The 26469-nt window shown below is 40.0% G+C and overlaps 1 protein-coding gene across 1 annotated transcript in view; it reads right to left on the reverse strand.

Annotated features, from left to right (window-relative positions):
• Positions 1–26469, reverse strand: part of C2CD3 (C2 domain containing 3 centriole elongation regulator) — a 171377-nt gene that overhangs the window by 52445 nt on the left and 92463 nt on the right. Inside the window, exons 29-32 of the mRNA XM_053708737.1 lie at positions 25183–25326; positions 24317–24540; positions 22921–23908; positions 21321–21429 (exon numbers count right to left, since the gene is read on the reverse strand). Of these exons, the coding sequence (XP_053564712.1) occupies positions 21321–21429; positions 22921–23908; positions 24317–24540; positions 25183–25326 (1465 nt within the window). The remainder of the gene's footprint in view (positions 1–21320; positions 21430–22920; positions 23909–24316; positions 24541–25182; positions 25327–26469) is intronic.

Raw genomic sequence — 26469 nt, forward strand, 5'->3', positions numbered from 1 at the left:
TCCGTCAGTTGGTTATTTTTGCGGATATCCTCAAAAACCCGCCAGGTATCAACGGATACACACGTTAACCTTTATGACCTTATGGAGGAGTTTCAGGATCCTATCCGACTCTTGTGCTTGCAACGTTTGATTTGTTTTAGCAGCAATCTCTGGTTTAGCAAGTGCTACGCGTTTCGGCTGTGTAAAATCAGCCTCTCAAGCAGTATTTACAGATCATTGGCTGATGGCTGTCACATGGTACCTGTATGTATTTGTGATTGGCTGATGGCTATCACATGGTACAGGGGGAGTGGAAATAGACGTAACTTAAAATTGTCAAAAAAAAATAATCTACTACTCATTTAAAGTTCAGATTGCATTGTCTTGTTATCTTTGTTGATTATGCAAATCTACTATGTTGACTGGTCTTTTAAAGTGAGAAAATATTCTAATGAATTTTCTCATTAGTTTTGTGCTATAATTTTTATTGGCGACTTCTACATATGTATCTAACTGGAACAAGAAGAGCAATGTGAGGCAGCTCAAGAGTGGGGCATCAGCATGAAAGTTGCGTTTTTATTAGTATATTTAATTTGAGCGCTAGAATGTCCTTTTAAAGGCATATTAAACAATATGAGATTGTAATATAAACTTTGCAATATACTTTCATTATTTATTTTGTCCCTTATTTTTGTAATTTAACTTTAAAAATTGTTAGTTTTCTAAATTTCGCAGAGTTCCTGTAAAATAATGAATGCCCGATGTTTGAACTTAAGTTCACCTTATTTCACTGTCCTGCTGCAAATAATTACGGGTAGAACCTTGTTTACACAAACTCTCTTTTATTGCCTGGTTTCAATGTCCTTCCCTAATTGTTCTCAACAGAAGACAGAAATAAATAGAAAACTAGACCAAACATGGCGACGCCCATTACTTTATAGAATCTAGAGTATTTTATAGAATCTAGAATACTTTGTAGAATCTAGAGTACTTTGTAGAATCTAGAGTACTTTGTAGAATCTAGAGTACTTTGTAGAATATAGAGTACTTTGTAGAATCTAGAGTATTTTATAGAATCTAGAGTACTTTGTAGAATCTAGAGTACTTTGTAGAATCTAGAGTACTTTGTAGAATCTAGAGTACTTTGTAGAATCTAGAGTATTTTATAGAATCTAGAGTATTTTATAGAATCTAGAATACTTTGTAGAATCTAGAGTACTTTGTAGAATCTAGAGTACTTTGTAGAATCTAGAGTACTTTGTAGAATCTAGAGTACTTTGTAGAATCTAGAGTACTTTGTAGAATCTAGAGTACTTTGTAGAATATAGAGTACTTTGTAGAATCTAGAGTATTTTATAGAATCTAGAGTACTTTGTAGAAACAGAACTTTTACACTTAGAATGATATGAAGATGCATTTTTACCATTAGTGGTTTACATATTGAAAATATAAGGCTAATCGTTGATTTGAATACATCATTATGTCTAGTGTGTATTTACTGTGTAATGCCCCATTAAAGACTACACAGCAGATAGAAGTTTACTGTGTCCGTATAACCTACACTTGATTTGAACTGTACTTGAAGCATCAGGCCAATGCACCTTCTGAAAGCCCTACAATAACAACTAACTAAAGAGTGACAGGGACATATTTTGCCAGGGAGAGGTAGAAGGAAGAAAAAAAATCTGTTTATGTACAAGTAGAAAGAAGCCCAACAGCCACAGGCAATGACTTTTCCCACTTCCCTATTGTTTGCTGTCTGCACTATAGAAAACCAGTTCTCAGAAACAAAAAGCACAAAAAAACATGTTTATGATACTAAAGAGAAGGGAGGATCGCTTGGCATCTGAGATCCGTTTGGGTTATACTGCGCTGCTCCCAGCTAGCTGCGTTGTTTCCATACCATGTCTGTAAAAAGTCACACATGTTTATTGCATTCCTGGAGGACTGAAACCCCCCCCAGCTGCCATGGTCACAGAAACAGACACCTGCCACACTGCATGGGCGGCGTAATCACTACACAGCTGAGATACAAACCCTCTTATACACTGAAATCAAGTCCCCTCCACAAGGAAGACAGAGGCTGTGCTAATTTACCTTGCTTGTACCTAGAGGCGTTAAGTTTAAAGGGACATACTACTAATATGCTAAATCACTTGAAAGTGATGCAGTATAACTGTAAAAAGCTGACAGGAAAATATCACCTGAGCATCTCTATGTAAAAAAGGAAGATATTTTACCTCAAAAATTCTTCCGCTCACCAGAGTAAGTGCTGTCCAGCTGCAGGTTAAAAGAAACAAAAAAACAACAACAGCCAATCAGCATCAGCAGTGCTGAGGTCATGCTTTGCTTTACCGTGATCTTCACTGAAATATTGCAAACTTCCTTAAACTGAACAGGCAAATAACACTCTCTTGCAAGTCCCGGAACTAGCATCCTGATTGGCTGCTTAAAGTCCCTTTACAATGGGATGTGGCAACTAAAGAAATTTTAAGGTAAAAACACAATTTATGCTTACCTGATAAATTTATTTATCTTGTGGTGTATCCAGTCCACGGATCATCCATTACTTGTGGGATATTCTCATTCCCAACAGGAAGTTGCAAGAGGACACCCACAGCAGAGCTGTAATATAGCTCCTCCCCTAACTGTCATAGCCAGTCATTCGACCGAAAACAAGCCGAGAAAGGAGGAACCATAGGGTGTAGTGGTTACTGTAGTTTAAATTTAAAAATTACCTGCCTTAAAATGACAGGGCGGGCCGTGGACTGGATACACCACAAGAGAAATAAATTTATCAGGTAAGCATAAATTGTGTTTTCTCTTGTAAGGTGTATCCAGTCCACGGATCATCCATTACTTGTGGGATACCAATACCAAAGCTAAAGAACACGGATGAAGGGAGGGACAAGGCAGGAACTTAAAGTGACAGTTTACTCAAACATTTTCTCCCCTTTAATTTGTTCCCAATGATCCACTTTACCTGCTGGAGTGTATTAAATTGTTTACAAGTAGCTCCTTTACCCTTATATTGGCATTTGAAATAGTTAATTTAGCATGTGGTATCCCCACCTATTCTGAAAGTTTGTGGCCGCGCGTACCAGCTATAGATAAGCTTTGTAAACACAGCCAGCAGAAGAAATTACACTCCCAGTGTGATAAAGCAGAGTGAAGGTAATAAAATGTTGATTTTCCATTGTTCTCTCAAAGTACTGGTGATTGTTTTAAGGACAGATATAAGATAAAGAAGCAAGTATATGTGCACAATGTGATACAGTAATGAGATCTGATTATACCTACAAGCTCAACCTATTTTATTAGGCTGTGGTTTCAAAACACAAAATCAGAGCTTTAATATACAGAAATAAACCTTAAAAAGCTAATTTTCATAATTTTTTTACTCTGCAGTTGGTAAAAAAAGCAATTGTAAACGCATTAAGGGAAAAACTTTTTTACAGTATACTGTCCCTTTAAATGGAAGGAACCACTGCCTGTAAAACCTTTCTCCCAAATATAGCCTCCGAAGAAGCAAAAGTATCAAATTTGTAAAATTTTGAAAAAGTATGAAGCGAAGACCAAGTCGCCGCCTTGCAAATCTGTTCAACAGAAGCCTCATTTTTAAAGGCCCAAGTGGAAGCTACAGACTCTAGTGGAATGAGCTGTAATCCTTTCAGGAGGCTGCTGTCCAGCAGTCTCATAGGCTAAGCGGATTAAGCTTCTTAGCCAAAAAGAAAAAGAGGTTGCCAAAGCCTTTTGACCTCTCCTCTGTCCAGAGTAGACAACAAACAAAGCAGATGTTTGACAAAAATCTTTAGTAGCTTGTAAGTAAAACTTTAAAGCACAGACCACGTCCAGATTGTGTAACACAAGGATGGAACCACAATCTCTTGATTGATATTCTTGTTAGATACCACCTTAGGTAAGAACCCAGGTTTGGTACGCAGGACTACCTTATCCGTATGAAAAATCAGATAAGGAGAATCACATTGTAAGGCAGATAGCTCAGAGACTCTACGAGCCGAGGAAATAGCTACCAAAAAAAGAACTTTCCAAGATAAAAGTTTGATATCTATTGAATGAAGAGGTTCAAACGGAACTCCTTGAAGAACCTTAAGAACCAAGTTTAAGCTCCATGGTGGAGCAACAGGTTTAAACACAGGCTTGATTCAAACTAAAGCCTGACAAAATGCCTGAACGTCTGGAACATCTGCCAGACGCTAGTGCAAAAGAATAGACAGAGCAAAAATCTGTCCCTTTAAGAAACTAGCTGACAATCCTTTTTCCAAACTTCTTGGAGAAAAGATAAAATCCTAGGAATCCTGACCTTACTCCATGAGTAACCCTTGGATTCACACCAATAAAGATATCTACGCCATACCTTATGGTAAATTTTCCTGGTGACAGGCTTTCGTGCCTGTATTAAGGTATCAATAACTGACTCTGAGAAGCCACACTTTGATAAAATCAAGCATTCAATCTCCAGGCAGTCAGCCTCAGAGAAATTAGATTTGGATGGTTGAAAGGACCCTGAAGTAGAAGGTCCTGTCTCAGAGGCAGAGACCATGGTGGAAAGGATGACATGTCCACTAGATCTGCATACCAGGTCCTGCGTGGCCACGCAGGTGCTATCAGAATCACCGATGCTCTCTCCTGCTTGATCTTGGCAATCAGTCGACGGAGCAGAGGAAACGGTGGAAACACATAAGCCAGGTTGAAAGACCAGGGCGCTGCTAGCTATCAGTGTCGCCTTGGGATCCCTGGATCCGTAACACGGAAGCTTGGCGTTCTGGCGAGACGCCATGAGATCCAGTTCTGGTTTGCCCCAACGGAGAATCAGTTGTGCAAATACCTCCGGATGGAGTTCCCACTCTCCCGGATAAAAAGTCTGAAGACTTAGAAAATCCGCCTCCCAGTGCTCTACACCTGGGATATGGATAGCTGATAGGTGGCAAGAGTGAATCTCTGCCCAGTGAATTATTTTTGAAACTTCTAACATCTCTAGGGAACTTCTTGTTCCCCCTCGATGGTTGATGTAAGCTACAGTCGTGATGTTGACCGACTGAAATCTGATGTACCTCAGAGTTGCTAACTGAGGCCAAACCTGAAGAGCCTTGAATATCGCTCTTTGTTCCAGAATATTTATTGGAAGGAGAGACTCCTCCAGAGTCCACGATCCCTGAGCCTACAGGGAGTTCCAGACTGCACCCCAACCTAGAAGGCTGGCATTTGTTGTTACAATAGTCCAATCTGGCCTGCGAAGGTCATACCTTTGGACAGATGGACCCGAGATAGCCACCAGGGAAGAGGATCCCTGGTCTCTTAGTCCAGATTCAGTTGAGGGGCCAAATCTGTGTAATCCCTGCTCCACTGACTGAGCCTGCATAGTTGCAGCGGTCTGAGATGTAAGCGTGCAAACGGCACTATGTCCATTGCCGCTACCATTAAGCCGATTACTTCCATACACTGAGCCACCAAAGGGCGCGGAATGGAATGAAGAACCCAACAGGAATTTAGAAGCTTTGATAACCTGGACTCGGTCAAGGTAAATTTTAATTTCTACAGAATCTATCAGAGTCCCTAAAAAGGAAACTCTTGTGAGTGGGGATAGAGAACACTTTTCCTCGTTCACTTTCCACCCATGCGACCTCAGAAATGCCAGTACTACGTCCGTATGAGACTTGGCAATTTGGAAGTTTGACGCCTGTATCAGGATGTCGTCTAAATAAGGGGCTACTGCTATGCCCCGCGGCCTTAGGACCGCCAAAAGCGACCCTAGAACCTTTGTAAAGATTCTTGGGGCTGTAGCTAATCCAAAGGGAAGAGCTACAACTGGTAATGCCTGTCTTGAAAGGCAAACCTGAGAAACCAATGATGATCTTTGTGTATCGGAATGTGAAGATAAGCATCCTTTAGATCCACTGTAGTCATATATTGACCCTCCTGGATCAGTGGTAGGATGGTACGAATAGTTTCCATCTTGAACGAGGGAACTTTGAGTAATTTGTTTAAGATCTTTAGATCCAAAATCGGTCTGAAGGTTCCCTCTTTTTTGGGAACCACAAACAGATTTGAGTAAAAACCCTGTTCCTGTTCCTCCTTTGGAACTGGATGGATCACTCCCATAACTAGGAGGTCTCGTACACAGTGTAAGAATGCATCACTCTTTATCTGGTTTGCAGATAATTGTGAAAGGTGAAATCTCCCTTTTGGGGGGGAAGCTTTGAAGTCCAGAAGATATCCCTGGGATATAATTTCCAACGCCCAGGGATCCTGAACATCTCTTGCCCACGCCTGGGCGAAGAGTGAAAGTCTGCCCCCTACTAGATCCGTTACCGGATAGGGGGTCGTTCCTTCATGCTGTCTTAGAGGCAGCAGCAGGCTTTTTGACCTGCTTAACTTTTTTCCAGGTCTGGTTTGGTCTCCAGACCGTCTTGGATTGAGCAAAAGTTCCCTCTTGTTTATTATTAGAGGAAGTTGATGCCGCACCTGCCTTGAAGTTTCGAAAGGCACGAAAATTAGACTGTTTGGCCCTAGATTTGGACCTGTCCTGAGGAAGGGCACAACCATTTCCTCCCGTGATATCAGCAATAGTCTCCTTCAAACCAGGCCCGAATAAGGTCTGCCCCTTGAAGGGAATGTTAAGTAGCTTAGATTTTAAAGTCACGTCAGCTGACCATGATTTAAGCCATAGCGCTCTGCGCGCCTGTATAGCAAAACCAGAATTCTTAGTCGTTAGTTTATTCAAATGAACAATGGCATCAGAAATAAAATAATTGGCTAGCTTAAGTGTTCTAAGTTTGCCAAGTATGTCATCCAATGGAGTCTCTACCTGTAAAGCCTCTTCCAGAGACTCAAACCAGTACGCCGCAGCAGCAGTGACAGGGGCAATGCATGCAATGGGCTGTAGGATAAAACCTTGTTGAATAAATATTTTCTTAAGGTAACCTTCTAATTTTTTATCCATTGGCTCTAAAAAAGCACAACTGTCCTCGACAGGGATAGTAGTACGCTTTGCTAGAGTAGAAACTGCTCCCTCCACCTTAGGGACTGTTTGCCGTAAGTCCCGTGTGGTGGCGTCTATTGGAAAACATTTTTCTAAAAATAGGAGGGGAAGAGAACGGCACACCTGGTCTATCCCATTCCTTATTAATAATTTCTGTAAACCTTTTAGGTATTGGAAAAACATCAGTACACAACGGCACTGCAAAGCATTTATCCAGTCTACAAAATTTCTCTGGCACTGCAATGGTATCACAGTCATTCAGAGCAGCTAAAACCTCCCTAAGTAACGCGCGGAGGTGTTCAAGCTTAAATTTAAATGTAGAAATATTAGAATTAGGTATCTTTCCTGAGTCATTAACATCACCCACTGACTGAAGCTCTCCTTCCTCAGCTTCTGCATATTGTGAGGCAGTATCAGACATGGTTCTTAAAGCGTCAGTATGCTCTGCATTTTGTCTCACCCCAGAGCTATCTCGCTAACCTCTAAGTTCAGGTAGTCTGGCTAATACCGCTGACAGTGTATTATCCATGACTGCCGCCATGTTTTGTAAAGTAAACGCTATGGGCGCCCTAGATGTATTGGCGCCATTTGAGCGTGAGTCCCTTGGGCGGGAGTCAAAGGGTCTGACACGTGGGGAGAGTTAGTCGGCATAACTTTCCCCTCGTCAGATTCCTCTGGTGATAATTTAAAAAAAAAACAGAATATGATCTTTATTGCATAAAATGAAATCAGTACATTTGGTACACATTCTAAGAGGGGGTTCCACCATGGCTTTTAAACATAATGAACAAGGAGTTTCTTCTATGTCAGACATGTTTATACAGACTAGCAATGAGACTAGCAAGCTTGGAAAACACTTTAAAGCAAGTTAACAAGCAAATATAAAAAACGGTACTGTGCCTTTAAGAGAAACAAATTTTGTCAGAATTTGAAAAACAGTGAAAAAATGCAGTAAATCAAACTAAATTTTTACAGTGTATGTAATAGGCTAACAGAGCATTGCATTCACTTGCAAATGGATGATTAACCCCTTAGTTCAAAAAACGGATCAAAAAAACGAAATAGACTTTTTTTTTTGTTTTTTTGGGTTTTTTTTTTAACAGTCACAACCAACTGCCACAGCAAGCTGTGGTCCTACCTTCCCCAATAAACGACTTTGGAAAGCCTTTGAGCCCTTTAGAGATGTCCTATAGCATACAGGGGACTCCTGAGGGAAGCTGGATGTCACAGTTTGTAATTTTAACTGCACCAACTGTAACTTTTATACTATAACAGTGGAAAGCCTCAGTAAAACTGTTTCTAGTCAAAATTTAAGCCAGCCATGTGGAAAAAACTAGGCCCCAATAAAGTTTTATCACCAATGCATATATAAAAATGATTAAACATGCCAGCAAACGTTTTATATTGCAATATCATAAGGGTATTACCCCTGGAAGTAAGCATGATACCAGTCATTATTAAATCACTGTATTCAGGCTTAACTTACATTAATCCGGTATCAGCAGCATTTTCTAGTGTTTTCCATCTCTAGAAAAAATTAAAACTGCACATACCTAATAGCAGAATAAACTGCACGCCATTCTCTCGCTGAAGTTACCTCATCTGTGTAATCCCCTCAGACATATGTGAGAATAGCAATGGATCTTAGTTACAACCTGCTAAGATCATAGAAACCTCAGGCAGATTCTTCTTCTATTTACTGCCTGAGATAAAATAGCACAACTCGGCATTTCATTAATTATTTATTTTTTGGGGCAAACATGAAAGTCACACAGATCATATTTCATAACTAGATAAGACTCAACATGCTTTATTTAAAGGATATTAAATTCTAAATGGAATTCTCTGTGAATTGTATAACTATTATATGCAGCAAGAAAAAAAAATGTTATAATGCACATATTCTGAAAAATTGGTGTCTTTTCCCCCTACTCCAGTGAGGCTGGAGAGTACCTGCAGGACCGTGAATCCTAACATTGTAACACACTATTCAGTGAATGTTTAATCTGCACAGGACCTCCTTTATATCTGTCCCTAATTGGCCACCACACACAAGCTAAGCTAAACATACTTGAGAGACTATGCAATGGGTTTGTCGTTGGACAGCAAAACAAGAGAATTGTTATTAAAATTACAGTTTTAATGTTTTTGATGTTGTACACAAATCGTTTGCAATACAGTTCTTAATTAACCTCAATACTACACTTAGAAAACGTATTACGTGTTTAATGTTCTTTTAATGAGATGAATAAAAAGTTGTCCAACCCAAGAGTGAGGGGCTTTGCTGCCACCTAGAGGGTTTGAATAGTTATACAGGAAGGGTTCTACCTGGAAATAAACTTTAGTTCAGGTGATAATTTACCATTGTTCTGTGATGCTGATAAAATGAGCATCATCTGCCTAAAAGTTTTGTGCCTTTAAAGCCGCAGACTGGTGTGTAGGAATTTACTAGCTTGCATGTTAGTAAAGTGTGTGTATGAACGTTTACTTAAAGGGACATGAAACCCAGCATTTTCTTTCAAGATTCAGACAGAGCATACAATTTTATACAACTTTCCAATTTACTTCTATAATCTAATTTGCTTAATTCTCTTGATATCCTTTGTTGAAGAAGCAGAATAAACTACTGGGAGCTAGCTGAATATATCCGGTGAGCCAATGACAAGAGACATATGTGCAGTCACCAATTAGCAGCTCTTGAGCCTACCTAGGTATACTTTTCAACAAAGGATACCAAGAGTACAAATCAAAATTAGATAACGGAAGTAAATTGGAAAGTTCTTTAAAATCCCATACTCTGTCTGAATCATGAAAGAATTTTTTTTTATTTCATGTCCCTTTAACGATCAATAAACACTCCCTGAGATTGGCACTTGGGGGTGTTTTCCATGCACATTTCAATTTTGAAGTAAGGGCAGCTGACTTATGTAATGATTTCCAGTAGAAGTGACAGGGGCATATTATTATATGGGAATTCAAGAATATTCACCGAACCAATGCTTCATATAAGAATATTAGCAGACTATACAGCTCTTTAAGTTCTTATGTGCAAATAGAATAATGGTGCCGATCGTTGGTCGCATGGGAGGGATAGCAGGGAGGTGGGTGGGCGGCCCATTGCTGGTAGTCGAGTTCCTGTTAATGGGGATGATGGGTCCGGGAGCGTGCATGTGTGCGCGGGAGCGGAAGCGCATGCGGGGGGGCGGGAGGGGCCGCTACACTATGGGACATCTGCAGTGAAAGGGAAGGAGGGAGAGGGATTTATAAGTATTGGGAAAGGGATCTGGGAAGGGGTAGGGTATGGGGAGGGGGGGGGAGGGTATGGGGAGGGGGGGGGGGAGGGTATGGGGGGGCAGGTACACTACAGAAATTTTTTTTTTTATTTTTTTTTTGGGGGGGGGGATCAGGGAGCTTGGGGGATCCTAAGTGGTTGGGGGATCCTAAATAAAAAATAAACACCTTTATTTTTATACTGGCAGACTTTCTGCCTGTACTTAAGATGGCGGTGACAATTGTGAGGTTGGGGGAGGGAAGAGAGCTGTTTGAGAGGGGTGGGATGTGTAAGGTTTGAGGCTGATCTCTAAACTAAAGCTTAAATTAACCCTACAAGCTACATAATTAACCTCTTCACTGCTGGGCATAATACAAGTGTGGTGCGCAGCGGCATTTAACGGCCTTCAAATTACCAAAAAGCAATACCAAAGTCATATATGTCTGCTATTTCTGAACAAAGGGGATCCCAGAGAAGCATTTACAACTATTTGTGTCATAATTGCACAAGCTGTTTGTAAATAATTTCAGTGAGAAAAATAAAGTTTTTTAAAAAGTTAACTTTTTTTTTTTATTTGATCGCATTTGGCGGTGAAATGGTGGCATGAAATATACGAAAACGGGCCTAGATCAATACTTTGGGTTGTCTACTAAAAAAACAATATATACATGTGAAGGGCTTTTCAGGGATTCCTGACAGATATCAGTGTTACAATGTAACTATCGCTAATTTTAGAGAGAGAAAAAAAACTTTTCCTCAAAGTATGCAGAGAGGACCAAGTTGCAGCCTTGCAAATATGTTCCACAGAAGCTTCATTTTTGAAAGCCCAAGAAGAGGAGACAGCCCTAATGGAATGAGCTGTAATTCTCTCAGGAGGCTGCTGTCCAGCAGTCTCCTAAGCAAAACAAATCATACTTCTCAACCAGAGGGAAAGAGAAGTAGAAGTAGCTTTCTGACTCTTACGCTTTCCTGAGAAACAAACAGGACAGAAGACTGGTTGTGCAACAGACGTTCTTTATGAGGAGAATTGGGACAGAGAGAAGGAACAACAATTTCCTGAATAATATTTCTATCCGAAACCACTTTAGGAAGAAACCCCAATTTAGTACGAAGAACCGCCTTATCCGCATGAAAGAGGTAAGGCGAATAACACTGCAAAGCCGATGGTTGCGAAACTCTCTGAGCAGAAGAGATAGCAATAAGAAACAAAACCTTCCAAGATAGCAACTTGATATCTATGGAATGCATTGGCTCAAACGGAGCATGCTACAAAACTTTAAGAACAAGATTAAGGCTACAAGGAGGAGCAACAGGTTTAAACACAGGCCTGATTCTGACCAGGGCCTGACAAAAAGATTGAACATCTGGCACATCCGCCAGACGCTTGTGTAAAAAAATAGATAATGCAGAAATATGACCTTTCAGAGAACTGACTGACAAACCTTTCTCCAGACCATCCCGGAGAAAAGACAAAATTCTAGGAATCCTGACCCTACTCTAAGTTTAGCCCTTAGAGTCATACCAATAAAGGTATTTACGTCATACCTTATAGTAAATTTTTCGAGTAACAGGCTTGCAAGCCTGAATCATGGTCACAATGACCAACTCAGAAAATTCACAGTTAGACAGAACTAAGCGTTCAATCTCCAAGCAGTCAGCTTCAGAGAAACGAGATTTGGATGGAGGAACGGGCCCTGAGTTAGAAGGTCCTTCCTCAGAGGCAACCTGCAAGGCGGCCGAGATTACATCTTCACTAGGTCTGCATACCAGATCCTGCGAGGCCATGCAGGAGCTATTAGACTTACCGATGCTCTCTCTTGTTTGATATAAGCAATAACTCATGGAAGGAGCGCAAATGGAGGAAACAGGTATGCTAGACCGAAATCCCAAGGAACGCCAGAGCATCTATCAGAGTGGCCTGAGGATCTCTTGACCTTGAACCGTACCTTGGTATTCTGCCAAGACGCCATCAGATCCAACTCTGGCACCCCCAATTTGAGGGTTAACCTGGAGATCACTCCCCGGGATGAAATGTCTGTCTGCTCAGGAAATCCGCTTCCCAGTTGTCCACTCCAGGAATGTGGATGGCAGATAGACAACAATTGTGAGCTTCTGCCTACTGAATAATCCGTGCCACCTCATTCATGGCTAAGTAACTCTGAGTTCCTCCCTGGTGGTTGATGTAAGCCACTGAGGTGATGTTGTCCGACTGAAACCTGATAAACGAGGCTAAAGACAATTGAGGCCAAGCCATCAGAGCATTGTAAATCGCTCCCAACTCCAAGATTTATGGGGAAAACAGACTCCTCCCGATTCCATATTCTCTGCGCCTTTAACGAGTCCCAGACTGTTCCCCAGCCTAGCAGGCTGGGGTCCGTGTTCACAATAACCCAGGAAGGTCTCTGGAAGCATGTGCCCTGAGACAGATGGTCCTGAGAAAGCCACCACGGGAGAGAGTCTCTTGTCGACTGGTCTAGATCTATCCTCTGAGACGAATCCGAATTGTCTCCATTCCATTGTCTGAGCATGCAAAATTGCAGAGCTCTCAAATGGAATCGAGCAAAGGGTATGATGTCCATGGAAGCAACCATCAGACCAATTACCTCCATACATTGAGCCACTGATGGCCAAACAGTTGAGTGAAGAGAGGCAAGAGGAGAGAATTTGTGATTGTCTGACCTCCGTCAGAAAAATTTTCATAGATAGGGAATCTATTATGGTCCCTAAGAAAACCACCTTTGTAGCTGGAACAAGGGAACTCTTTTCCAGATTCACTTTCCAACAGTGGGAATGTAGAAAATACAACAAGATCTCTGTATGAGAGTTTGCTTGTTGAAAAGATGGTGCCTGAACCAATATGTCATCCAGGTATGGCGCTACTGCAATTCCCCGAGACCTGATCACTACCAAGAGAGCTCCCAGAACCTTTGAGAAAATTCTGGGAGCTGTGGCAAGTCTAAATGGAAGAGCCACAAACTGAAAGTGTTTGTCTAGAAAGGCGAATCTCAGGAATTTGTGATGATCCCTGTGGATGGGAATATGAAGATACGCATCCTTCAGGTCTATGGTCGTCATGAACTGACCCTCTTGGACCAAAGGAAGAATGGAACAAATGATTTCCATTTTGAAGGACGGTGCCCTGAGAAACTTGTTGAGGCACTTTAGGTGTAAAATGGGTCAAAAAGTTCCCTCTTTTTTGGGAACCACAAACAGATTTGAATAGATTCCTAGACCCTGTTCCCTTACTGGAACAATCACTCCCAGGGAGGAAAGGTTCTGAACGCAGTTCAAGAATGTCTCTCTTTTTACCTGGTCTGCAGATAATCTTGAGAGGTGGAATCTGCCCCTGGGAGGGAACAGTTTTGAATTCTATTTTGTAACCCTGAGATACTATGTACACAGCCCAAGGATCTGGGACATCTCGTCTCCATGCTTGGCAAAACAGGGAAAGTCTGCCCCCCACTTGATCTGATCCCAGACCGGGGCCGGCCCTTCATGTTGACTTAGACTCAGCTGAGGGTTTATTTGAATGCTTCCCATTATTCCAATACTGATTGGGCTTCCAAGAAGACTTGAACTGCTCCTGCTTGGAAGAGGAAGACTTTTGAAGTTACGAAAGGAACGAAAATTACTTTGACGTCCTTTGAATCTGTTCTTCTTGTTTTGCAGTAGGAAAGACCCTTTTCCACCTGTAATATCAGAAATTATTTCTGCCAGACCTGGTCCGAACAAGGTCTTCCTCTTTTAAGAAAGCTCCAGAAGCTTGGACTTAGAGGTAACATCAGCAGACCAAGATTTTAGCCACAATGCCCTACAGGCTAGGATAGAGAAGCCATCTTGGCTCCCAGTCAAATAACTTACATGTAAGCATCAGGAATAAAGGAATTGGCTAGTTTGAGAGCCTTAATCCTATCTTGTCTCCTCCAAAGGAGTCTCTACTAAAATTGATTCAGACAAGGCGTTGCACCAATAAGATGCTACTGTGGCAATACAAACTGCAGGTTGCCATTGAAGACCTTTATGAACATACATCTTCTTCAAATAAGCTTCCAGCTTTCTGTCCATGGGATCCTTAAAGGAGAAGCTATCCTCTATAGGGATCGTAGTTCTCTTAGCCAGAGTAGAAATAGCCCCTTCTACTTTAGGCACCGTGCGCCAAGAATCTTTAATGGAGTCAGCAACAGGAAACATCTTTTTAAATACAGGAGACGGGGAGAAAGGAATCTCTGGCTTCTCCCATTCCTGTGAAATAATCTCCATCACACGGTCTGGGACAGGAAAAACTTCAAGAGGGGAAGGAACATCATAGTATTTATTAAGTTTAGTAGACTTCTTAGCGTTGACAACGACAGAAGTATCTGAGTCGTCCAAAGTAGCTAATACCTCCTTTAACAGTACACAAAGGTGTTCAAGCTTAAATCTGAAGTTTACTTCTTCAGTTTCAGATGAAGATATAATACTGTCCGAATCTGAGATTTCACCCTCAGAGGCTACCGACGTATCCTCCTCATCAGACCTATGAGGGAGGGCAACCTGCATAGCAGTAGGTGGAACAGAAATCCTTACTATCTGAATGTCTAATTTTCCTCTTGCATTTTCCCAGCATAGGAAAAGCAGATAATGCTGCAGATACCGCAGAAGATACCTGTGCAGCCAAATCTGCAGTCAAATAAACTCCTCCAGGAGGCTGAGAGGAACTGCAGAGCACTGTATGTGACGCCATAGAGGCTTGGGAAGTTTGAGGAGAAAGCTGTGGCTTTCTCCTGAGAGACATTAGGCTCAGAGGGCAACAATTTATCTATAAATTTAAGTTTTCTAGATAAGCATGCAGCACAGAATTGCATAGGCAAAACAATTTGTGCCTTAAGGCATAACAAGCATTTCTTAAAAAACACAGAGTCTTGGTCCATAATACTAAATAAAAAAATCCCCAAATTGTATAAATGTTTTAAATATACTGTCACTTTAAGAATTTTTAATACCACAGCCGCTTAACGTTATGCAAAAATTCTTTAAAATAATAAACCAATCAGGCCCCCTACACCTCAGACAGGCTGAGGTGCCTTACTGTAACACTTATACACAATTTAGCTGCCAGAAGTCTCTAAAACTATTGCATAGTAGATCGACACTGAAGAGAATGAAATTCAATGACGCCGCTGCGCTCCGTGAATATCCGACAGCAGAGAGAAGTCACATGACCGGCAGAGAGGAAACTACGCAGCAAGTAAAAGTTGCGCGTTTCCCTCTGCCTACAACATAAGATGCAAGTAGCTTCAGCTAGTTTCAAACTCAAGCAGTTTGTCTTTTAGCCTGTTCTAGCTAAGCAAGCAAAGAAAACCAATGCCAAATTTTAAGTTTATACATAAATCCCTGTATAAAACATAAGCCCCATACACATACTAATAAAGTATTTCACAAAATTAGCCTAAAGATGAAAAACGTCCCAATAAATGGAAGATTAACCCCTAGTCTCAACATACATAATGTGCCTGCCCACTGCCAAAGAAAATCCTGTATAAAGGATTTTAAAATGTCCCCATCTACTGCATATGACATATTCTTCTGAAGTGCAAGTTTCCAAGACCTAGAAAACAAAAGCACTTACCTGCAGTCTAGGTGTCCGGCAGGAAGACAGCTCACAAGGCGTGAAAGGACACATACTCCTTACAGAGACCTGTAGAAAAAGAAAGAACAGAGTAACCAACTCTGGATTTCTGTACCATGGGCAGCAATGTGTTAGGAAAAAAGGCAAGGACTACCTCACACCTAACTGCTTAAAGGCCACCACTACTCTACTGAAGTGATTGACGTGGACTCAGCTAAACCCAAATCCTTGCTTGCAGGAAAAAGTACCCGAAAAAGGAATTAATTTCTTCAGACACCAAACTTCACCTCCTCCATTGACAGAGGCAAAGAGAATTACTGGGGATTATGGGTAGGGGAGTGACACTTAACAGCTTTGCTGTGGTGCTCTTTGCCTCCTTCTGATGGCCAGGAGTGATATTCTCACTAGTAATTGGAATGATTTTGTGGACTCTCCATATCTTAGGAAAGTAATAGCTCTGGTCCTTAACAAAATTTAAAAAATGGTCTGGTCACTAAGGGCCCAAAGGCAGAACATACAGTAATCTGAGATGTCATTGTAGAAAATGCAGCATGTCTGCAGAAAGAACAGAACACATGCAGGAACTGTTAGTGCTTGAACTTTGTAGTACTGCTCCACATTAGACAGTTATCTTTAAACAGAGATGTGCTTTGGATGCACTGTGTAATCTTTTCTTAACACAATGCATACAGAGCAAAGTGCTGTTTGAAGTGAACAGTCTAATATGCAGTAGCGCTGGAAACCTGTCCTCTAGCCTTTCCCAGTCTGTAAAGCAGTTTATTCTGAATGTAAGACGTTCGTATGAGCATTGCATCTGTTTTATTACTACATTTCTGTTAGACCAAGAGAAAACAAAACAAATGTATTCAAGAGACATTTTAAAATGTCTTTTTTTTGTATGCAGCTAATTTGCAATGCAATTTTCAACTACTGCACTATATTATAAAACTTTGAAAATTGCTTTATTCTTCAGTTAACCAACACATTCGGCTAGATTTAGAGTTCTGCGGCCAAAGGGGTGCGTTAGCTACGCATGCTTTTTTTCCCCCCGCACCTTTTAAATAACGCTGGTATTTAGAGTTCTCAGAAGGGCTGCGTTAGGCTCCAAAAAAGGGAGCGTAGAGCATATTTACCGCCACTGCAACTCTAAATACCAGCGTTGCTTACGGAAGCGGCCAGCTTCAAAAACGTGCTCGTGCACGATTCCCCCATAGAAAACAATGGGGCTGTTTGAGCTGAAAAAAAAACCTAACACCTGCAAAAAAGCAGCGTTCAGCTCCTAACGCAGCCCCATTGTTTCCTATGGGGAAACACTTCCTAAGTCTGCACCTAACACCCTAACACCTGTACCCCGAGTCTAAACACCCCTAATCTTACGCTTATTAACCCCTAAATCTGCCGCCCCCGCTATCGCTGACCCCTGCATATTATTATTAACCCCTAATCTGCTGCGCCTACCACCGCCGACCCCTATGTTATATTTATTTATTAACCCCTAATCTGCTGCCCCCGCTATCGCTGACCCCTGCATATTATTATTAACCCCTAATCTGCCGCTCCATACACTGCCGCAACCTACGTTATCCCTATGTACCCCTAATCTGCTGCCCCTAACACCGCCGACCCCTATGTTATATTTATTAACCCCAAATCTGCCGCCCCCAACGTCGCCTCCACCTACCTACAATAATTAACCCCTAATCTGCCGACCGGATCTCACCGCTACTCTAATAAATGTATTAACCCCTAAAGCTAAGTCTAACCTTAACCCTAACACCCCCCTAAGTTAAATATAATTTAAATCTAACGAAATAAATTAACTCTTATTAAATAAATTATTCCTATTTAAAGCTAAATACTTACCTGTAAAATAAACCCTAATATAGCTACAATATAAATTATAATTATATTGTAGCTATTTTAGGATTAATATTTATTTTACAGGCAACTTTGTAATTATTTTAACCAGGTACAATAGCTATTAAATAGTTAAGAACTATTTAATAGTTACCTAGTTAAAATAATTACAAAATTACCTGTAAAATAAATCCTAACCTAAGTTACAATTAAACCTAACACTACACTATCAATAAATTAATTAAATAAAATACCTACAATTATCTACAATTAAACCTAACACTACACTATCAATAAATTAATTAAATACAATACCTACAAATAAATACAATGAAATAAACTAACTAAAGTACAAAAAATAAAAAAGAACTAAGTTACAAAAAATAAAAAAATATTTACAAACATTAGAAAAATATTACAACAATGTTAAACTAATTACACCTACTCTAAGCCCCCTAATAAAATAAGAAAGACCCCCAAAATAAAAAAATGCCCTACCCTATTCTAAAATTAAAATAGAAAAGCTCTTTTACCTTACCAGCCCTGAAAAGGGCCCTTTGCGGGGCATGCCTCAAAGAATTCAGCTCTTTTGCCTGTAAAAAAAAACCATACAATACCCCCCCCTCCAACATTACAACCCACCCGACGAATGACGGTTCCTTTAAGGGACGTCATCCAAGATGGCGTCCCTCGAATTCCGATTGGCTGATAGGATTCTATCAGCCAATCGGAATTAAGGTAGGAAAATTCTGAATCAAGAATCAAGTTCAATTCGATTCGATTGTTCCGATCAGCCAATAGAATGCGAGCTCAATCTGATTGGCTGATCGGATCAGCCAATCGGATTGAACTTGATTCTGATTGGCTGATTCCATCAGCCAATCAGAATTTTCTTACCTTAATTCCGATTGGCTGAAAGAATCCTATCAGCCAATCGGAATTCGAGGGATGCCATCTTGGATGACGTCCCTTAAAGGAACCGTCATTCGTCGGGAAGTCGTCGGTGAAGATGGATGTTCCGTGTCGGCGGAATGAACATGGATCCGGAAGAAAGAAGATTGAAGATGCCGCTTGATAGAAGACTTCAGCCCGATCATGGACCTCTTCAGCTCCCGCTTGGATGAAGACTTCAGCCCGATCATGGACATCTTCAGCTCCCGCTTGGATGAAGACTTCAGCTCGATCATGGACATCTTCAGCCCCCCGCTTGGGCTTGGATCAAGACATCAGAGGAGCTCTTCTGGATCGAACGGTGAACCCGGCGTGGTGAAGACAAGGTAGGGAGATCTTCAGGGGCTTAGTGTTAGGTTTATTTAAGGGGAGTTTGGGTTAGATTAGGGGTATGTGGGTGGTGGGTTGTAATGTTGGGGGGGGGTATTGTATGTTTTTTTTTTACAGGCAAAAGAGCTGAATTCTTTGGGGCATGCCCCGCAAAGGGCCCTTTTCAGGGCTGGTAAGGTAAAAGAGCTTTTCTATTTTAATATTAGAATAGGGTAGGGCATTTTTTTATTTTGGGGGTCTTTGTTATTTTATTAGGGGTCTTAGAGTAGGTGTAATTAGTTTAAAATTGTTGTAATATTTTTCTAATGTTGGTAAATATTTTTTTATTTTTTGTAACTTAGTTCTTTTTTATTTTTGTACTTTAGTTTATTTAATTGTATTTATTTGTAGGTATTGTATGTAATTAATTTATTGATGGTGTAGTGTTAGGTTTAATTGTAACTTAGGTTAGGATTTATTTTACAGGTAATTTTGTAATTATTTTAACTAGGTAGCTATTAAATAGTTATTGAGGCGGGAGTGAGGCGGATTAGGGGTTAATACATTTATTATAGTAGAGGTGCGGTCCGGTCGGCAGATTAGGGGTTAATAAGTGTAGGTAGGTGGCGGCGACGTTGGGGGCGGCAGATTAGGGGATAATAAATATTATGTAGGTGTCGGCGGTATTAGGGGCAGCAGATTAGGGGTACATAGGGATAACGTAGGTGGCGACGGTGTACGGAGCGGCAGATTAGGGGTTAAAAGATTTTAATAGAGTGGCGGCGATGTGGGGGGGCCTCGGTTTAGGGGTACATAGGTAGTTTATGGGTGTTAGTGTACTTTAGAGCACAGTAGTTAAGAGCTTTATAAACCGGCGTTAGCCCAGAAAGCTCTTAACTACTGACTTTTTTCTGCGGCTAGAGTTTTGTCGTTAGATTTCTAACACTCACTTCAGCCAAGACTCTAAATACCGGCGTTAGAAAGATCCCATTGAAAAGATAGGATACGCAAATGGCGTAGGGGGATCTGCGGTATGGAAAAGTCGCGGCTGCAAAGTGAGCGTTAGACCCTTTCCTGACTGACTCCAAATACCAGCGGGCGGTAAAAACCAGCATTAGGAGCCTCTAACGCTGGTTTTGACGGCTACTGCCAAACTCTAAATCTAGGCCCAAGAAATTTAAAAATGACCTGCAGAAAATTTTTCACTAAGAAAAAAAATCTCATTGCAGAAAGTAAAGAAAAGTTCTGCCTCTGTGATTAAGGGGTTAAACAAGAATTATTACACCTAAAACCCAATCTATTAAAGGGATAGTCTAGTCAAAATAAAACATTTAGGATTCAAATAGAGCATGCAATTTTAAGAAACTTTCTAATTTACTCCTATTATCATTTTTTCTTTGTTGTCTTGCTATCTTTATTTGGAAAAGCTGGAATGTAAGCTTAGGAGCCGGCCCGTTTTTGGTTAAGCATCATTTAGCCACCTATCAGCAAGCGCTACCCATGTGTTGAACCAAATATGGGCCGGTTCCTTAGCTTACCTTCATTCTTTTTCAAATAAAGATACCAAGAAAATGAAGAGAAATTGATAATAGGAGTACATTAGAAAGTTGCTTAAAATTGCATTTTCTATATGAATCATGAAAGTTTAATTTAGACTAGACTATCTCTTTAAATCATGAAATCTAGCAGCAGGTCCTGGTGGGTTTAGGCAAAAGTCACTACAATACGCACTACTACTACTAGGAAAAAAAAAAGTCTTGAAAACAACTTCTAATTGGTTATACAGATGCAATAAAAGGAAAAGCACAGGAAAAAAAGTACAAAAAACACAACCATATACAGAAGTATCAGCAAAACAGGTGCAGAAAGTAATGCCCTGTAAATTCTAACAAGGAGACATAATAGATAAATAAAGAGATCTCATCTACTAAATGTAATAAAGACAACAGTTTTCCCCAGTGGTCTGTGGTAAAAAGGAAATCTAGTAAACTTAGAATCTAATTATAATAAAGCTACAAGTGTATATCTTACATGGCTGACAAACTGACGTATCCAGCACTTGGTGGGAATTATTCAGCTCTACAGGATTGCGACTATATTTGACTTTACAGGAGCTATATCGTTCTACCCAGACTGTGCATATAGCATGTTTTGTAAAACAAGATACTGATGCTACAGCTTATAGTGCCAGTTAAGGACCTTACTAATAGGGAACTGATTCACCAACTCACTCTCTTTCTATAGCACGATGAATACGATATATCAGGAACAGAAAAAACGCAATTCCGATCTATGGTGTGAAATGAATTGCAGGGGTATCGGTGCTAAAAGATCTCACTCACCTTGTGGGTTGTGGTCACAGGTAGAGAAGGCGATAAGCTTAGCAACCTCATCGAAGCTTCTAAGTGCTGGGGCGGAAGGAAGAAATTTGGAACAAGTACTGGTTCAGGTCTGAAGTGTATCAGTTAAGGAGGGAATCAACATTACGCTATACATGAAAGTGATTGGTCTGCAGTCTAATAAGATACAGAAACATTTCTATTAGCCCTTAAAGGGACATGAAACCCAAATAAATTATTTTATGATTAAAGGGACATGAAACCCAAATAAATTATTTTATGATTAAAGGGACATGAAATCCAAAATATTTCTTTCATGATTCAGATAGAGAATACAATTTTAAACAACTTTCTAATTTACTTCTATTATCTAATTGTTTTCATTCTCTTGGTATTATTTGTTGAAAGAGCAGCAATACACTACTGGTTTCTAACTGAACACATGGGTGAGCCAATAACAATCGGTATATATGCAGCCACCAATCAGCAGCTAGAAACTAGGTTCTTTGCTGCTACTGAGCTTACCAAGATACACTTTTCAGCAAAGGATAACAAGAGAAGGAAGCAAATTAAATAATGGATGTAAATTGGAAAGTTGTTTAAAATTGTATTCTCTATCTGAATCCTGAAAGAAAATGTTTAGGTTTCATGTGTCTTTAAGATAGAGCATACAATTTTAATTAACTTTCCAAATTACTTCTATTACCTAATTTGCTTTGTTTTCTTGATAACTTTTGTTGAAAAGCATACCAAGGTAGGTTCAGGAGCTAGCTACTGATTTGTGGCTGCACAATACCTCTTATTGCCTTACCAATCAGCTAGCTCCCAGTATTACATTGCTGTTCCTTCAATAAAGAATACCAAGAGAATGATACAAACTCGATAATAGAAGTAAACTGGAAAGTTGTTGAAAATGATATGCTCTGTATAAATCATGAAAGAAAAAGGTCATGTCCTATTTAGTTGCCATACAGGGCAGCAATACAGTGCTATGCAGTAAGCCTTTCAGGCATCTGTAGATTTAGTAGTTAAAGGGACACTAAGATAGAGAATACAATTTTACACAACATTCCAATTTATTTCTGTTATCTAATTTGCTTCATTCTTTAGATATTCTTTGTTGAAGATATAGGAATTCACATGGGTGAGCCAATCGCATGATTTCAGTAAATATTTCATATAAAGAGAATGAAGCAAATTAGAAAGTTGTTTAAAATTGCATGCTCTGTCTGAATCATGAAAGAAAACATTTAGGTTTCATGTCTCTTTCAGGAAGAAGTAAGAAAATGCCAAATTTGACAAAAACTTAACTTTTTTTTATAGCAGAGTCAACAAACAAGCTTCAATTAATGTTAGAGTATGTATCTGAAGGGTTTGTACTAAATATCTGTATGAGGAAGCAGCCGTAGTTCTGATCTAATATGAAGAAGTGTTTTGTTTATCAAATAGCAGATATGTAAATACAACTATCTCAACAATACTGATGCGTAACTTATCAACCAATAAAATAGCGCGTCACTTGACAGGATTCTGTTTACTTACTACTATAGCAAGAGAAAATTAAATACAAACATCTGTCACAGAAAAGGAAACAAAAGGATACAATAAACCAGTGGATTTTACCGCTGTACTTTCAGGCTCAGTATTCAGTTCTTCCTCATTATCTTCAGAAAGACTTGCCACCTGTTCTGAAGATCTGGAGCGTGAAGATGGATAATCTGACTTTGACTCCTCAGACTGGGGAACCACAGAGGAGATAGAGGACCTTGTGTTGCCTACATGAGATGGTTGGTAATCTTCAGTATCACTACTAGAGGAGGACACTCCAGTAGACTCTCTCCGGAAAATGGAGTAAGGTTCTTCTGGGCCTTCCTCTCTTATCTTATTAATGTCATCTGTGTGAGACTCCTGCATTACATGGTCTTCTATACTATACCGTGCCAAGGGCTGTGACTTATGTATCTCTGGCTTTGTGTTGTCATTTAACACTCTGGGTTCAGAATCTCCATCGGTGTCCTCAGAGGTTGTGGAAATTGGAACAAGTACTTGATTATATTCCAAATCTGGCAAAAGTTCAGTTTCTTCAGAATGATTTTCACTAAATGAAGTTGCCACTGGTTGTGTTTGACGTCTACTCAGCCGCTGCTCCATCGAATCTGACTCTGCATCTGATAAAATACTAGACCATGGGCTGGTTCTGTCAGTCATGGTGGTTATTTCATTAAGAGTCCTTGGCTCAATAAAATCTTCCTCATAGTCCTCATCACTACAATAATCGGCATTAAGTTCAGCTTGATCACAATGCTGCTCCGCCTCTAGCTGCTCCTCTTTTTCATTCAGTCCTTGCTCCAAACCCTCCTCCAGATTGTCTTCTTCATCAGAGGGTAATTCCGCTAAATGAAATGGTGGCGTATCCCTATGGAGGCTTTCAATATCATCTGAGATTGGCTGTTCACAATTAATAGGTTCAACAGCTACACCCTGCTGGTACTGCACCCCCGAGTCTGCTCTCATAGCTACATTGTGAGTATTACTCCCACCCTGAGGTGTGCTGAGGGGCTCTCTTGTAGTTTTATGTGCTGTCTGAAGATCTAATAGAAAACAGAATGTTATTTTATGCTTACAATGTAAGCCATGTTATATATACATTGCCACTGATAAGACATTCTAATGTACTAATGAAATAATCTAAAATAAATAAATACATACATTTTTGTGCAGTGAAACATTTTTAACGCTTGCTGTCTATTTCTTGCACACAGAAAGAGCGCATAGGAACCACTCATTATCACTAGTTTGATTTCCCAGAACACAATACATTTGCATTAATAAAGGACAACATCTTATGTTATCACTCATAAGGATTTTTTTAAATGAATAAACTATGATTTTGCATAGTCATTTTTATTTTCATGATTATTGGATGTGAAAATAATAATAATAATAATAATAATAATAATAATAATACAGACACAAATACATTTGTTCTATCATCTTACCTGTGATTAGGCTGCTGACCTGAGATACCAGGAGGTTGGACCTTTTGAGTAGCAACTGTGCATCAGAATCGTCAGAATGGCAAACTGAATTTGATGTATTTTCCTTCTCAGTTTTATGAATCAGATTTGATAGACCTTCCATGGGGTCAGTAGAGCTGGAGATGGACCCGTACAGCTTCTGACTGAAGTACTTCTGGATATCATCAAGCTCACTCAAGTTTTTTCTGCAAATGATGCAAGAACCCTATCAGCTACCTTTGGCACCATAGAACACTACACAATCATCCAGTGATTGAGGGTAGCAGCTGAGCTACAAGTAATCAGCATGGGAAACCTATAAATGTAGGGGCAGTCACTCAGGAACCACACACTATATCCTCTATTGTTCAAAAAGCATAACACAGATTTCAGATCCACTTATATTCCGATGATGCACAAATAAACCTAGGAGCATTAGAAGACCACATGCAACAAGTTCACAGACATACACAACTGAAAAATGCTAATCTCAATAGACACAATATATATTTTTATCAACAAACACTCAACAGTTCCCTCATAACAGCAGCACTTTACTTGAATTTGTATCCTGCCTCATCTAAATTGCCCCCTTAACACTCACTCAGGAGTGATTATAAACAACGTTTCACTTAAGATGTAACTAAAGCAACTTTGGTTTGGTGTTTTCTTTCCTTAATGGCATGCAAGAACGTAGAACCTGTTGATCCGTTTATGGGTTACACAAGCTCATAGGTAAATAGATGGGACTAAGCAGACAATAAATGGCATGTGCTGATCATTTTATACAAAATTAGTGAATGAAACAAAATGAAAAGAACCAGCAACAATCCAGCAATGTCACCCACCTGAGAGCAGAGAGAAGGGAGGAGCGTGTGGACTGTGACAGGATATCCAACTGCTCTGCAGATCGCGTGTTACGCTCTGCTTGCTGAAGGGATTCATGGAACCGGCGTACATTCTTCATGTGCTCATCATGGCGAATGGGTGGCCTAATAAAACAATACAAATCAAGCATGAAGGAATCCCACAGACAGGACGAATAGATACTATTAAATACATAGATGAAACACTTTGGGCTCCATATACTAAGCAGCGCAAGCTGCTTCTGAGCCCTTGCGGGGGGCATGTTCGCACATCCAAGCCTGCTTCCCACAATGTAATGTCTGATGGCTGGTGCCACTTCTGAGTTTGCGGAGAGAAATCATCGTGAACACTTTTGCTCAGGGTGATTGACATTCCTTTTTCTCTCAGAAGATAAGGGGCCGGAGGTAAACACTTGCTTCAGGGTATAATAGTACAGGCAGCGGATGAACAGGGTCCGCTTCCTGTACGCTGCAAAGTCGTGCGGACAGGTTTACGAACTTTGTCTGCACAGCAGTTAGTACATGTCGCTCTTTTTATGCTACTACATCTAGTATTCACTGGCCTAATCTGAATCTTCTCTAACTGCTAATATTTAATGAGCTTTTAAACCCAATCAGTTATTCTCCTTTAAATATGAATCATATGAATGCATTTCAAAACTAAGTGAATTACTATCCATTCCATGCAAAAAGAGTTTAACCCCTTAATGACCACAATGTACCCTGTATGTCACTGGTTGTTAAGGTTTTTTTCAGGACATAATAGCACAAGTCTAGCAAGAACACGCTATTAATGCACTCCCTCCAGCAGGCTTTGAGGAATAGAGCAGTCTCAACGCTGGTGGCAAGACCATGCTATAAAACAATCAAGTCCCAAAAAAAGGCCAGCGACATACAGGGTACGTCGCTGGTCCTTAAGGGGTTAAAACATTAATTCATAAACAATGAATGTGTTGGAAATCAATTCACTTCATCTTATAATACAACTGACAAATAAAGTCTGACAATGTTAAGAGTAGGTTGATATAAGTTTTCCCAAATGTTCAGATCACATTAAGATGTGACTTGTATATATACACACACATATATATATATATAGCCAAAAAAGGCATATACTAGAAGGCATGTTTTATAAATGCTAATATTGTAACTATTTATTAAGGACTTCTGCACATATTACACTATCCCTATCTGTGCTCACTTTTTATTAAGGCTGTGATATTAGCAATGTAAAGTATATTGTTGATCAACACAGTAATAAAGCCCTTT

This window comes from Bombina bombina, chromosome 3, assembly GCF_027579735.1.
Source record: "Bombina bombina isolate aBomBom1 chromosome 3, aBomBom1.pri, whole genome shotgun sequence".
NCBI lineage: Eukaryota > Metazoa > Chordata > Amphibia > Anura > Bombinatoridae > Bombina > Bombina bombina.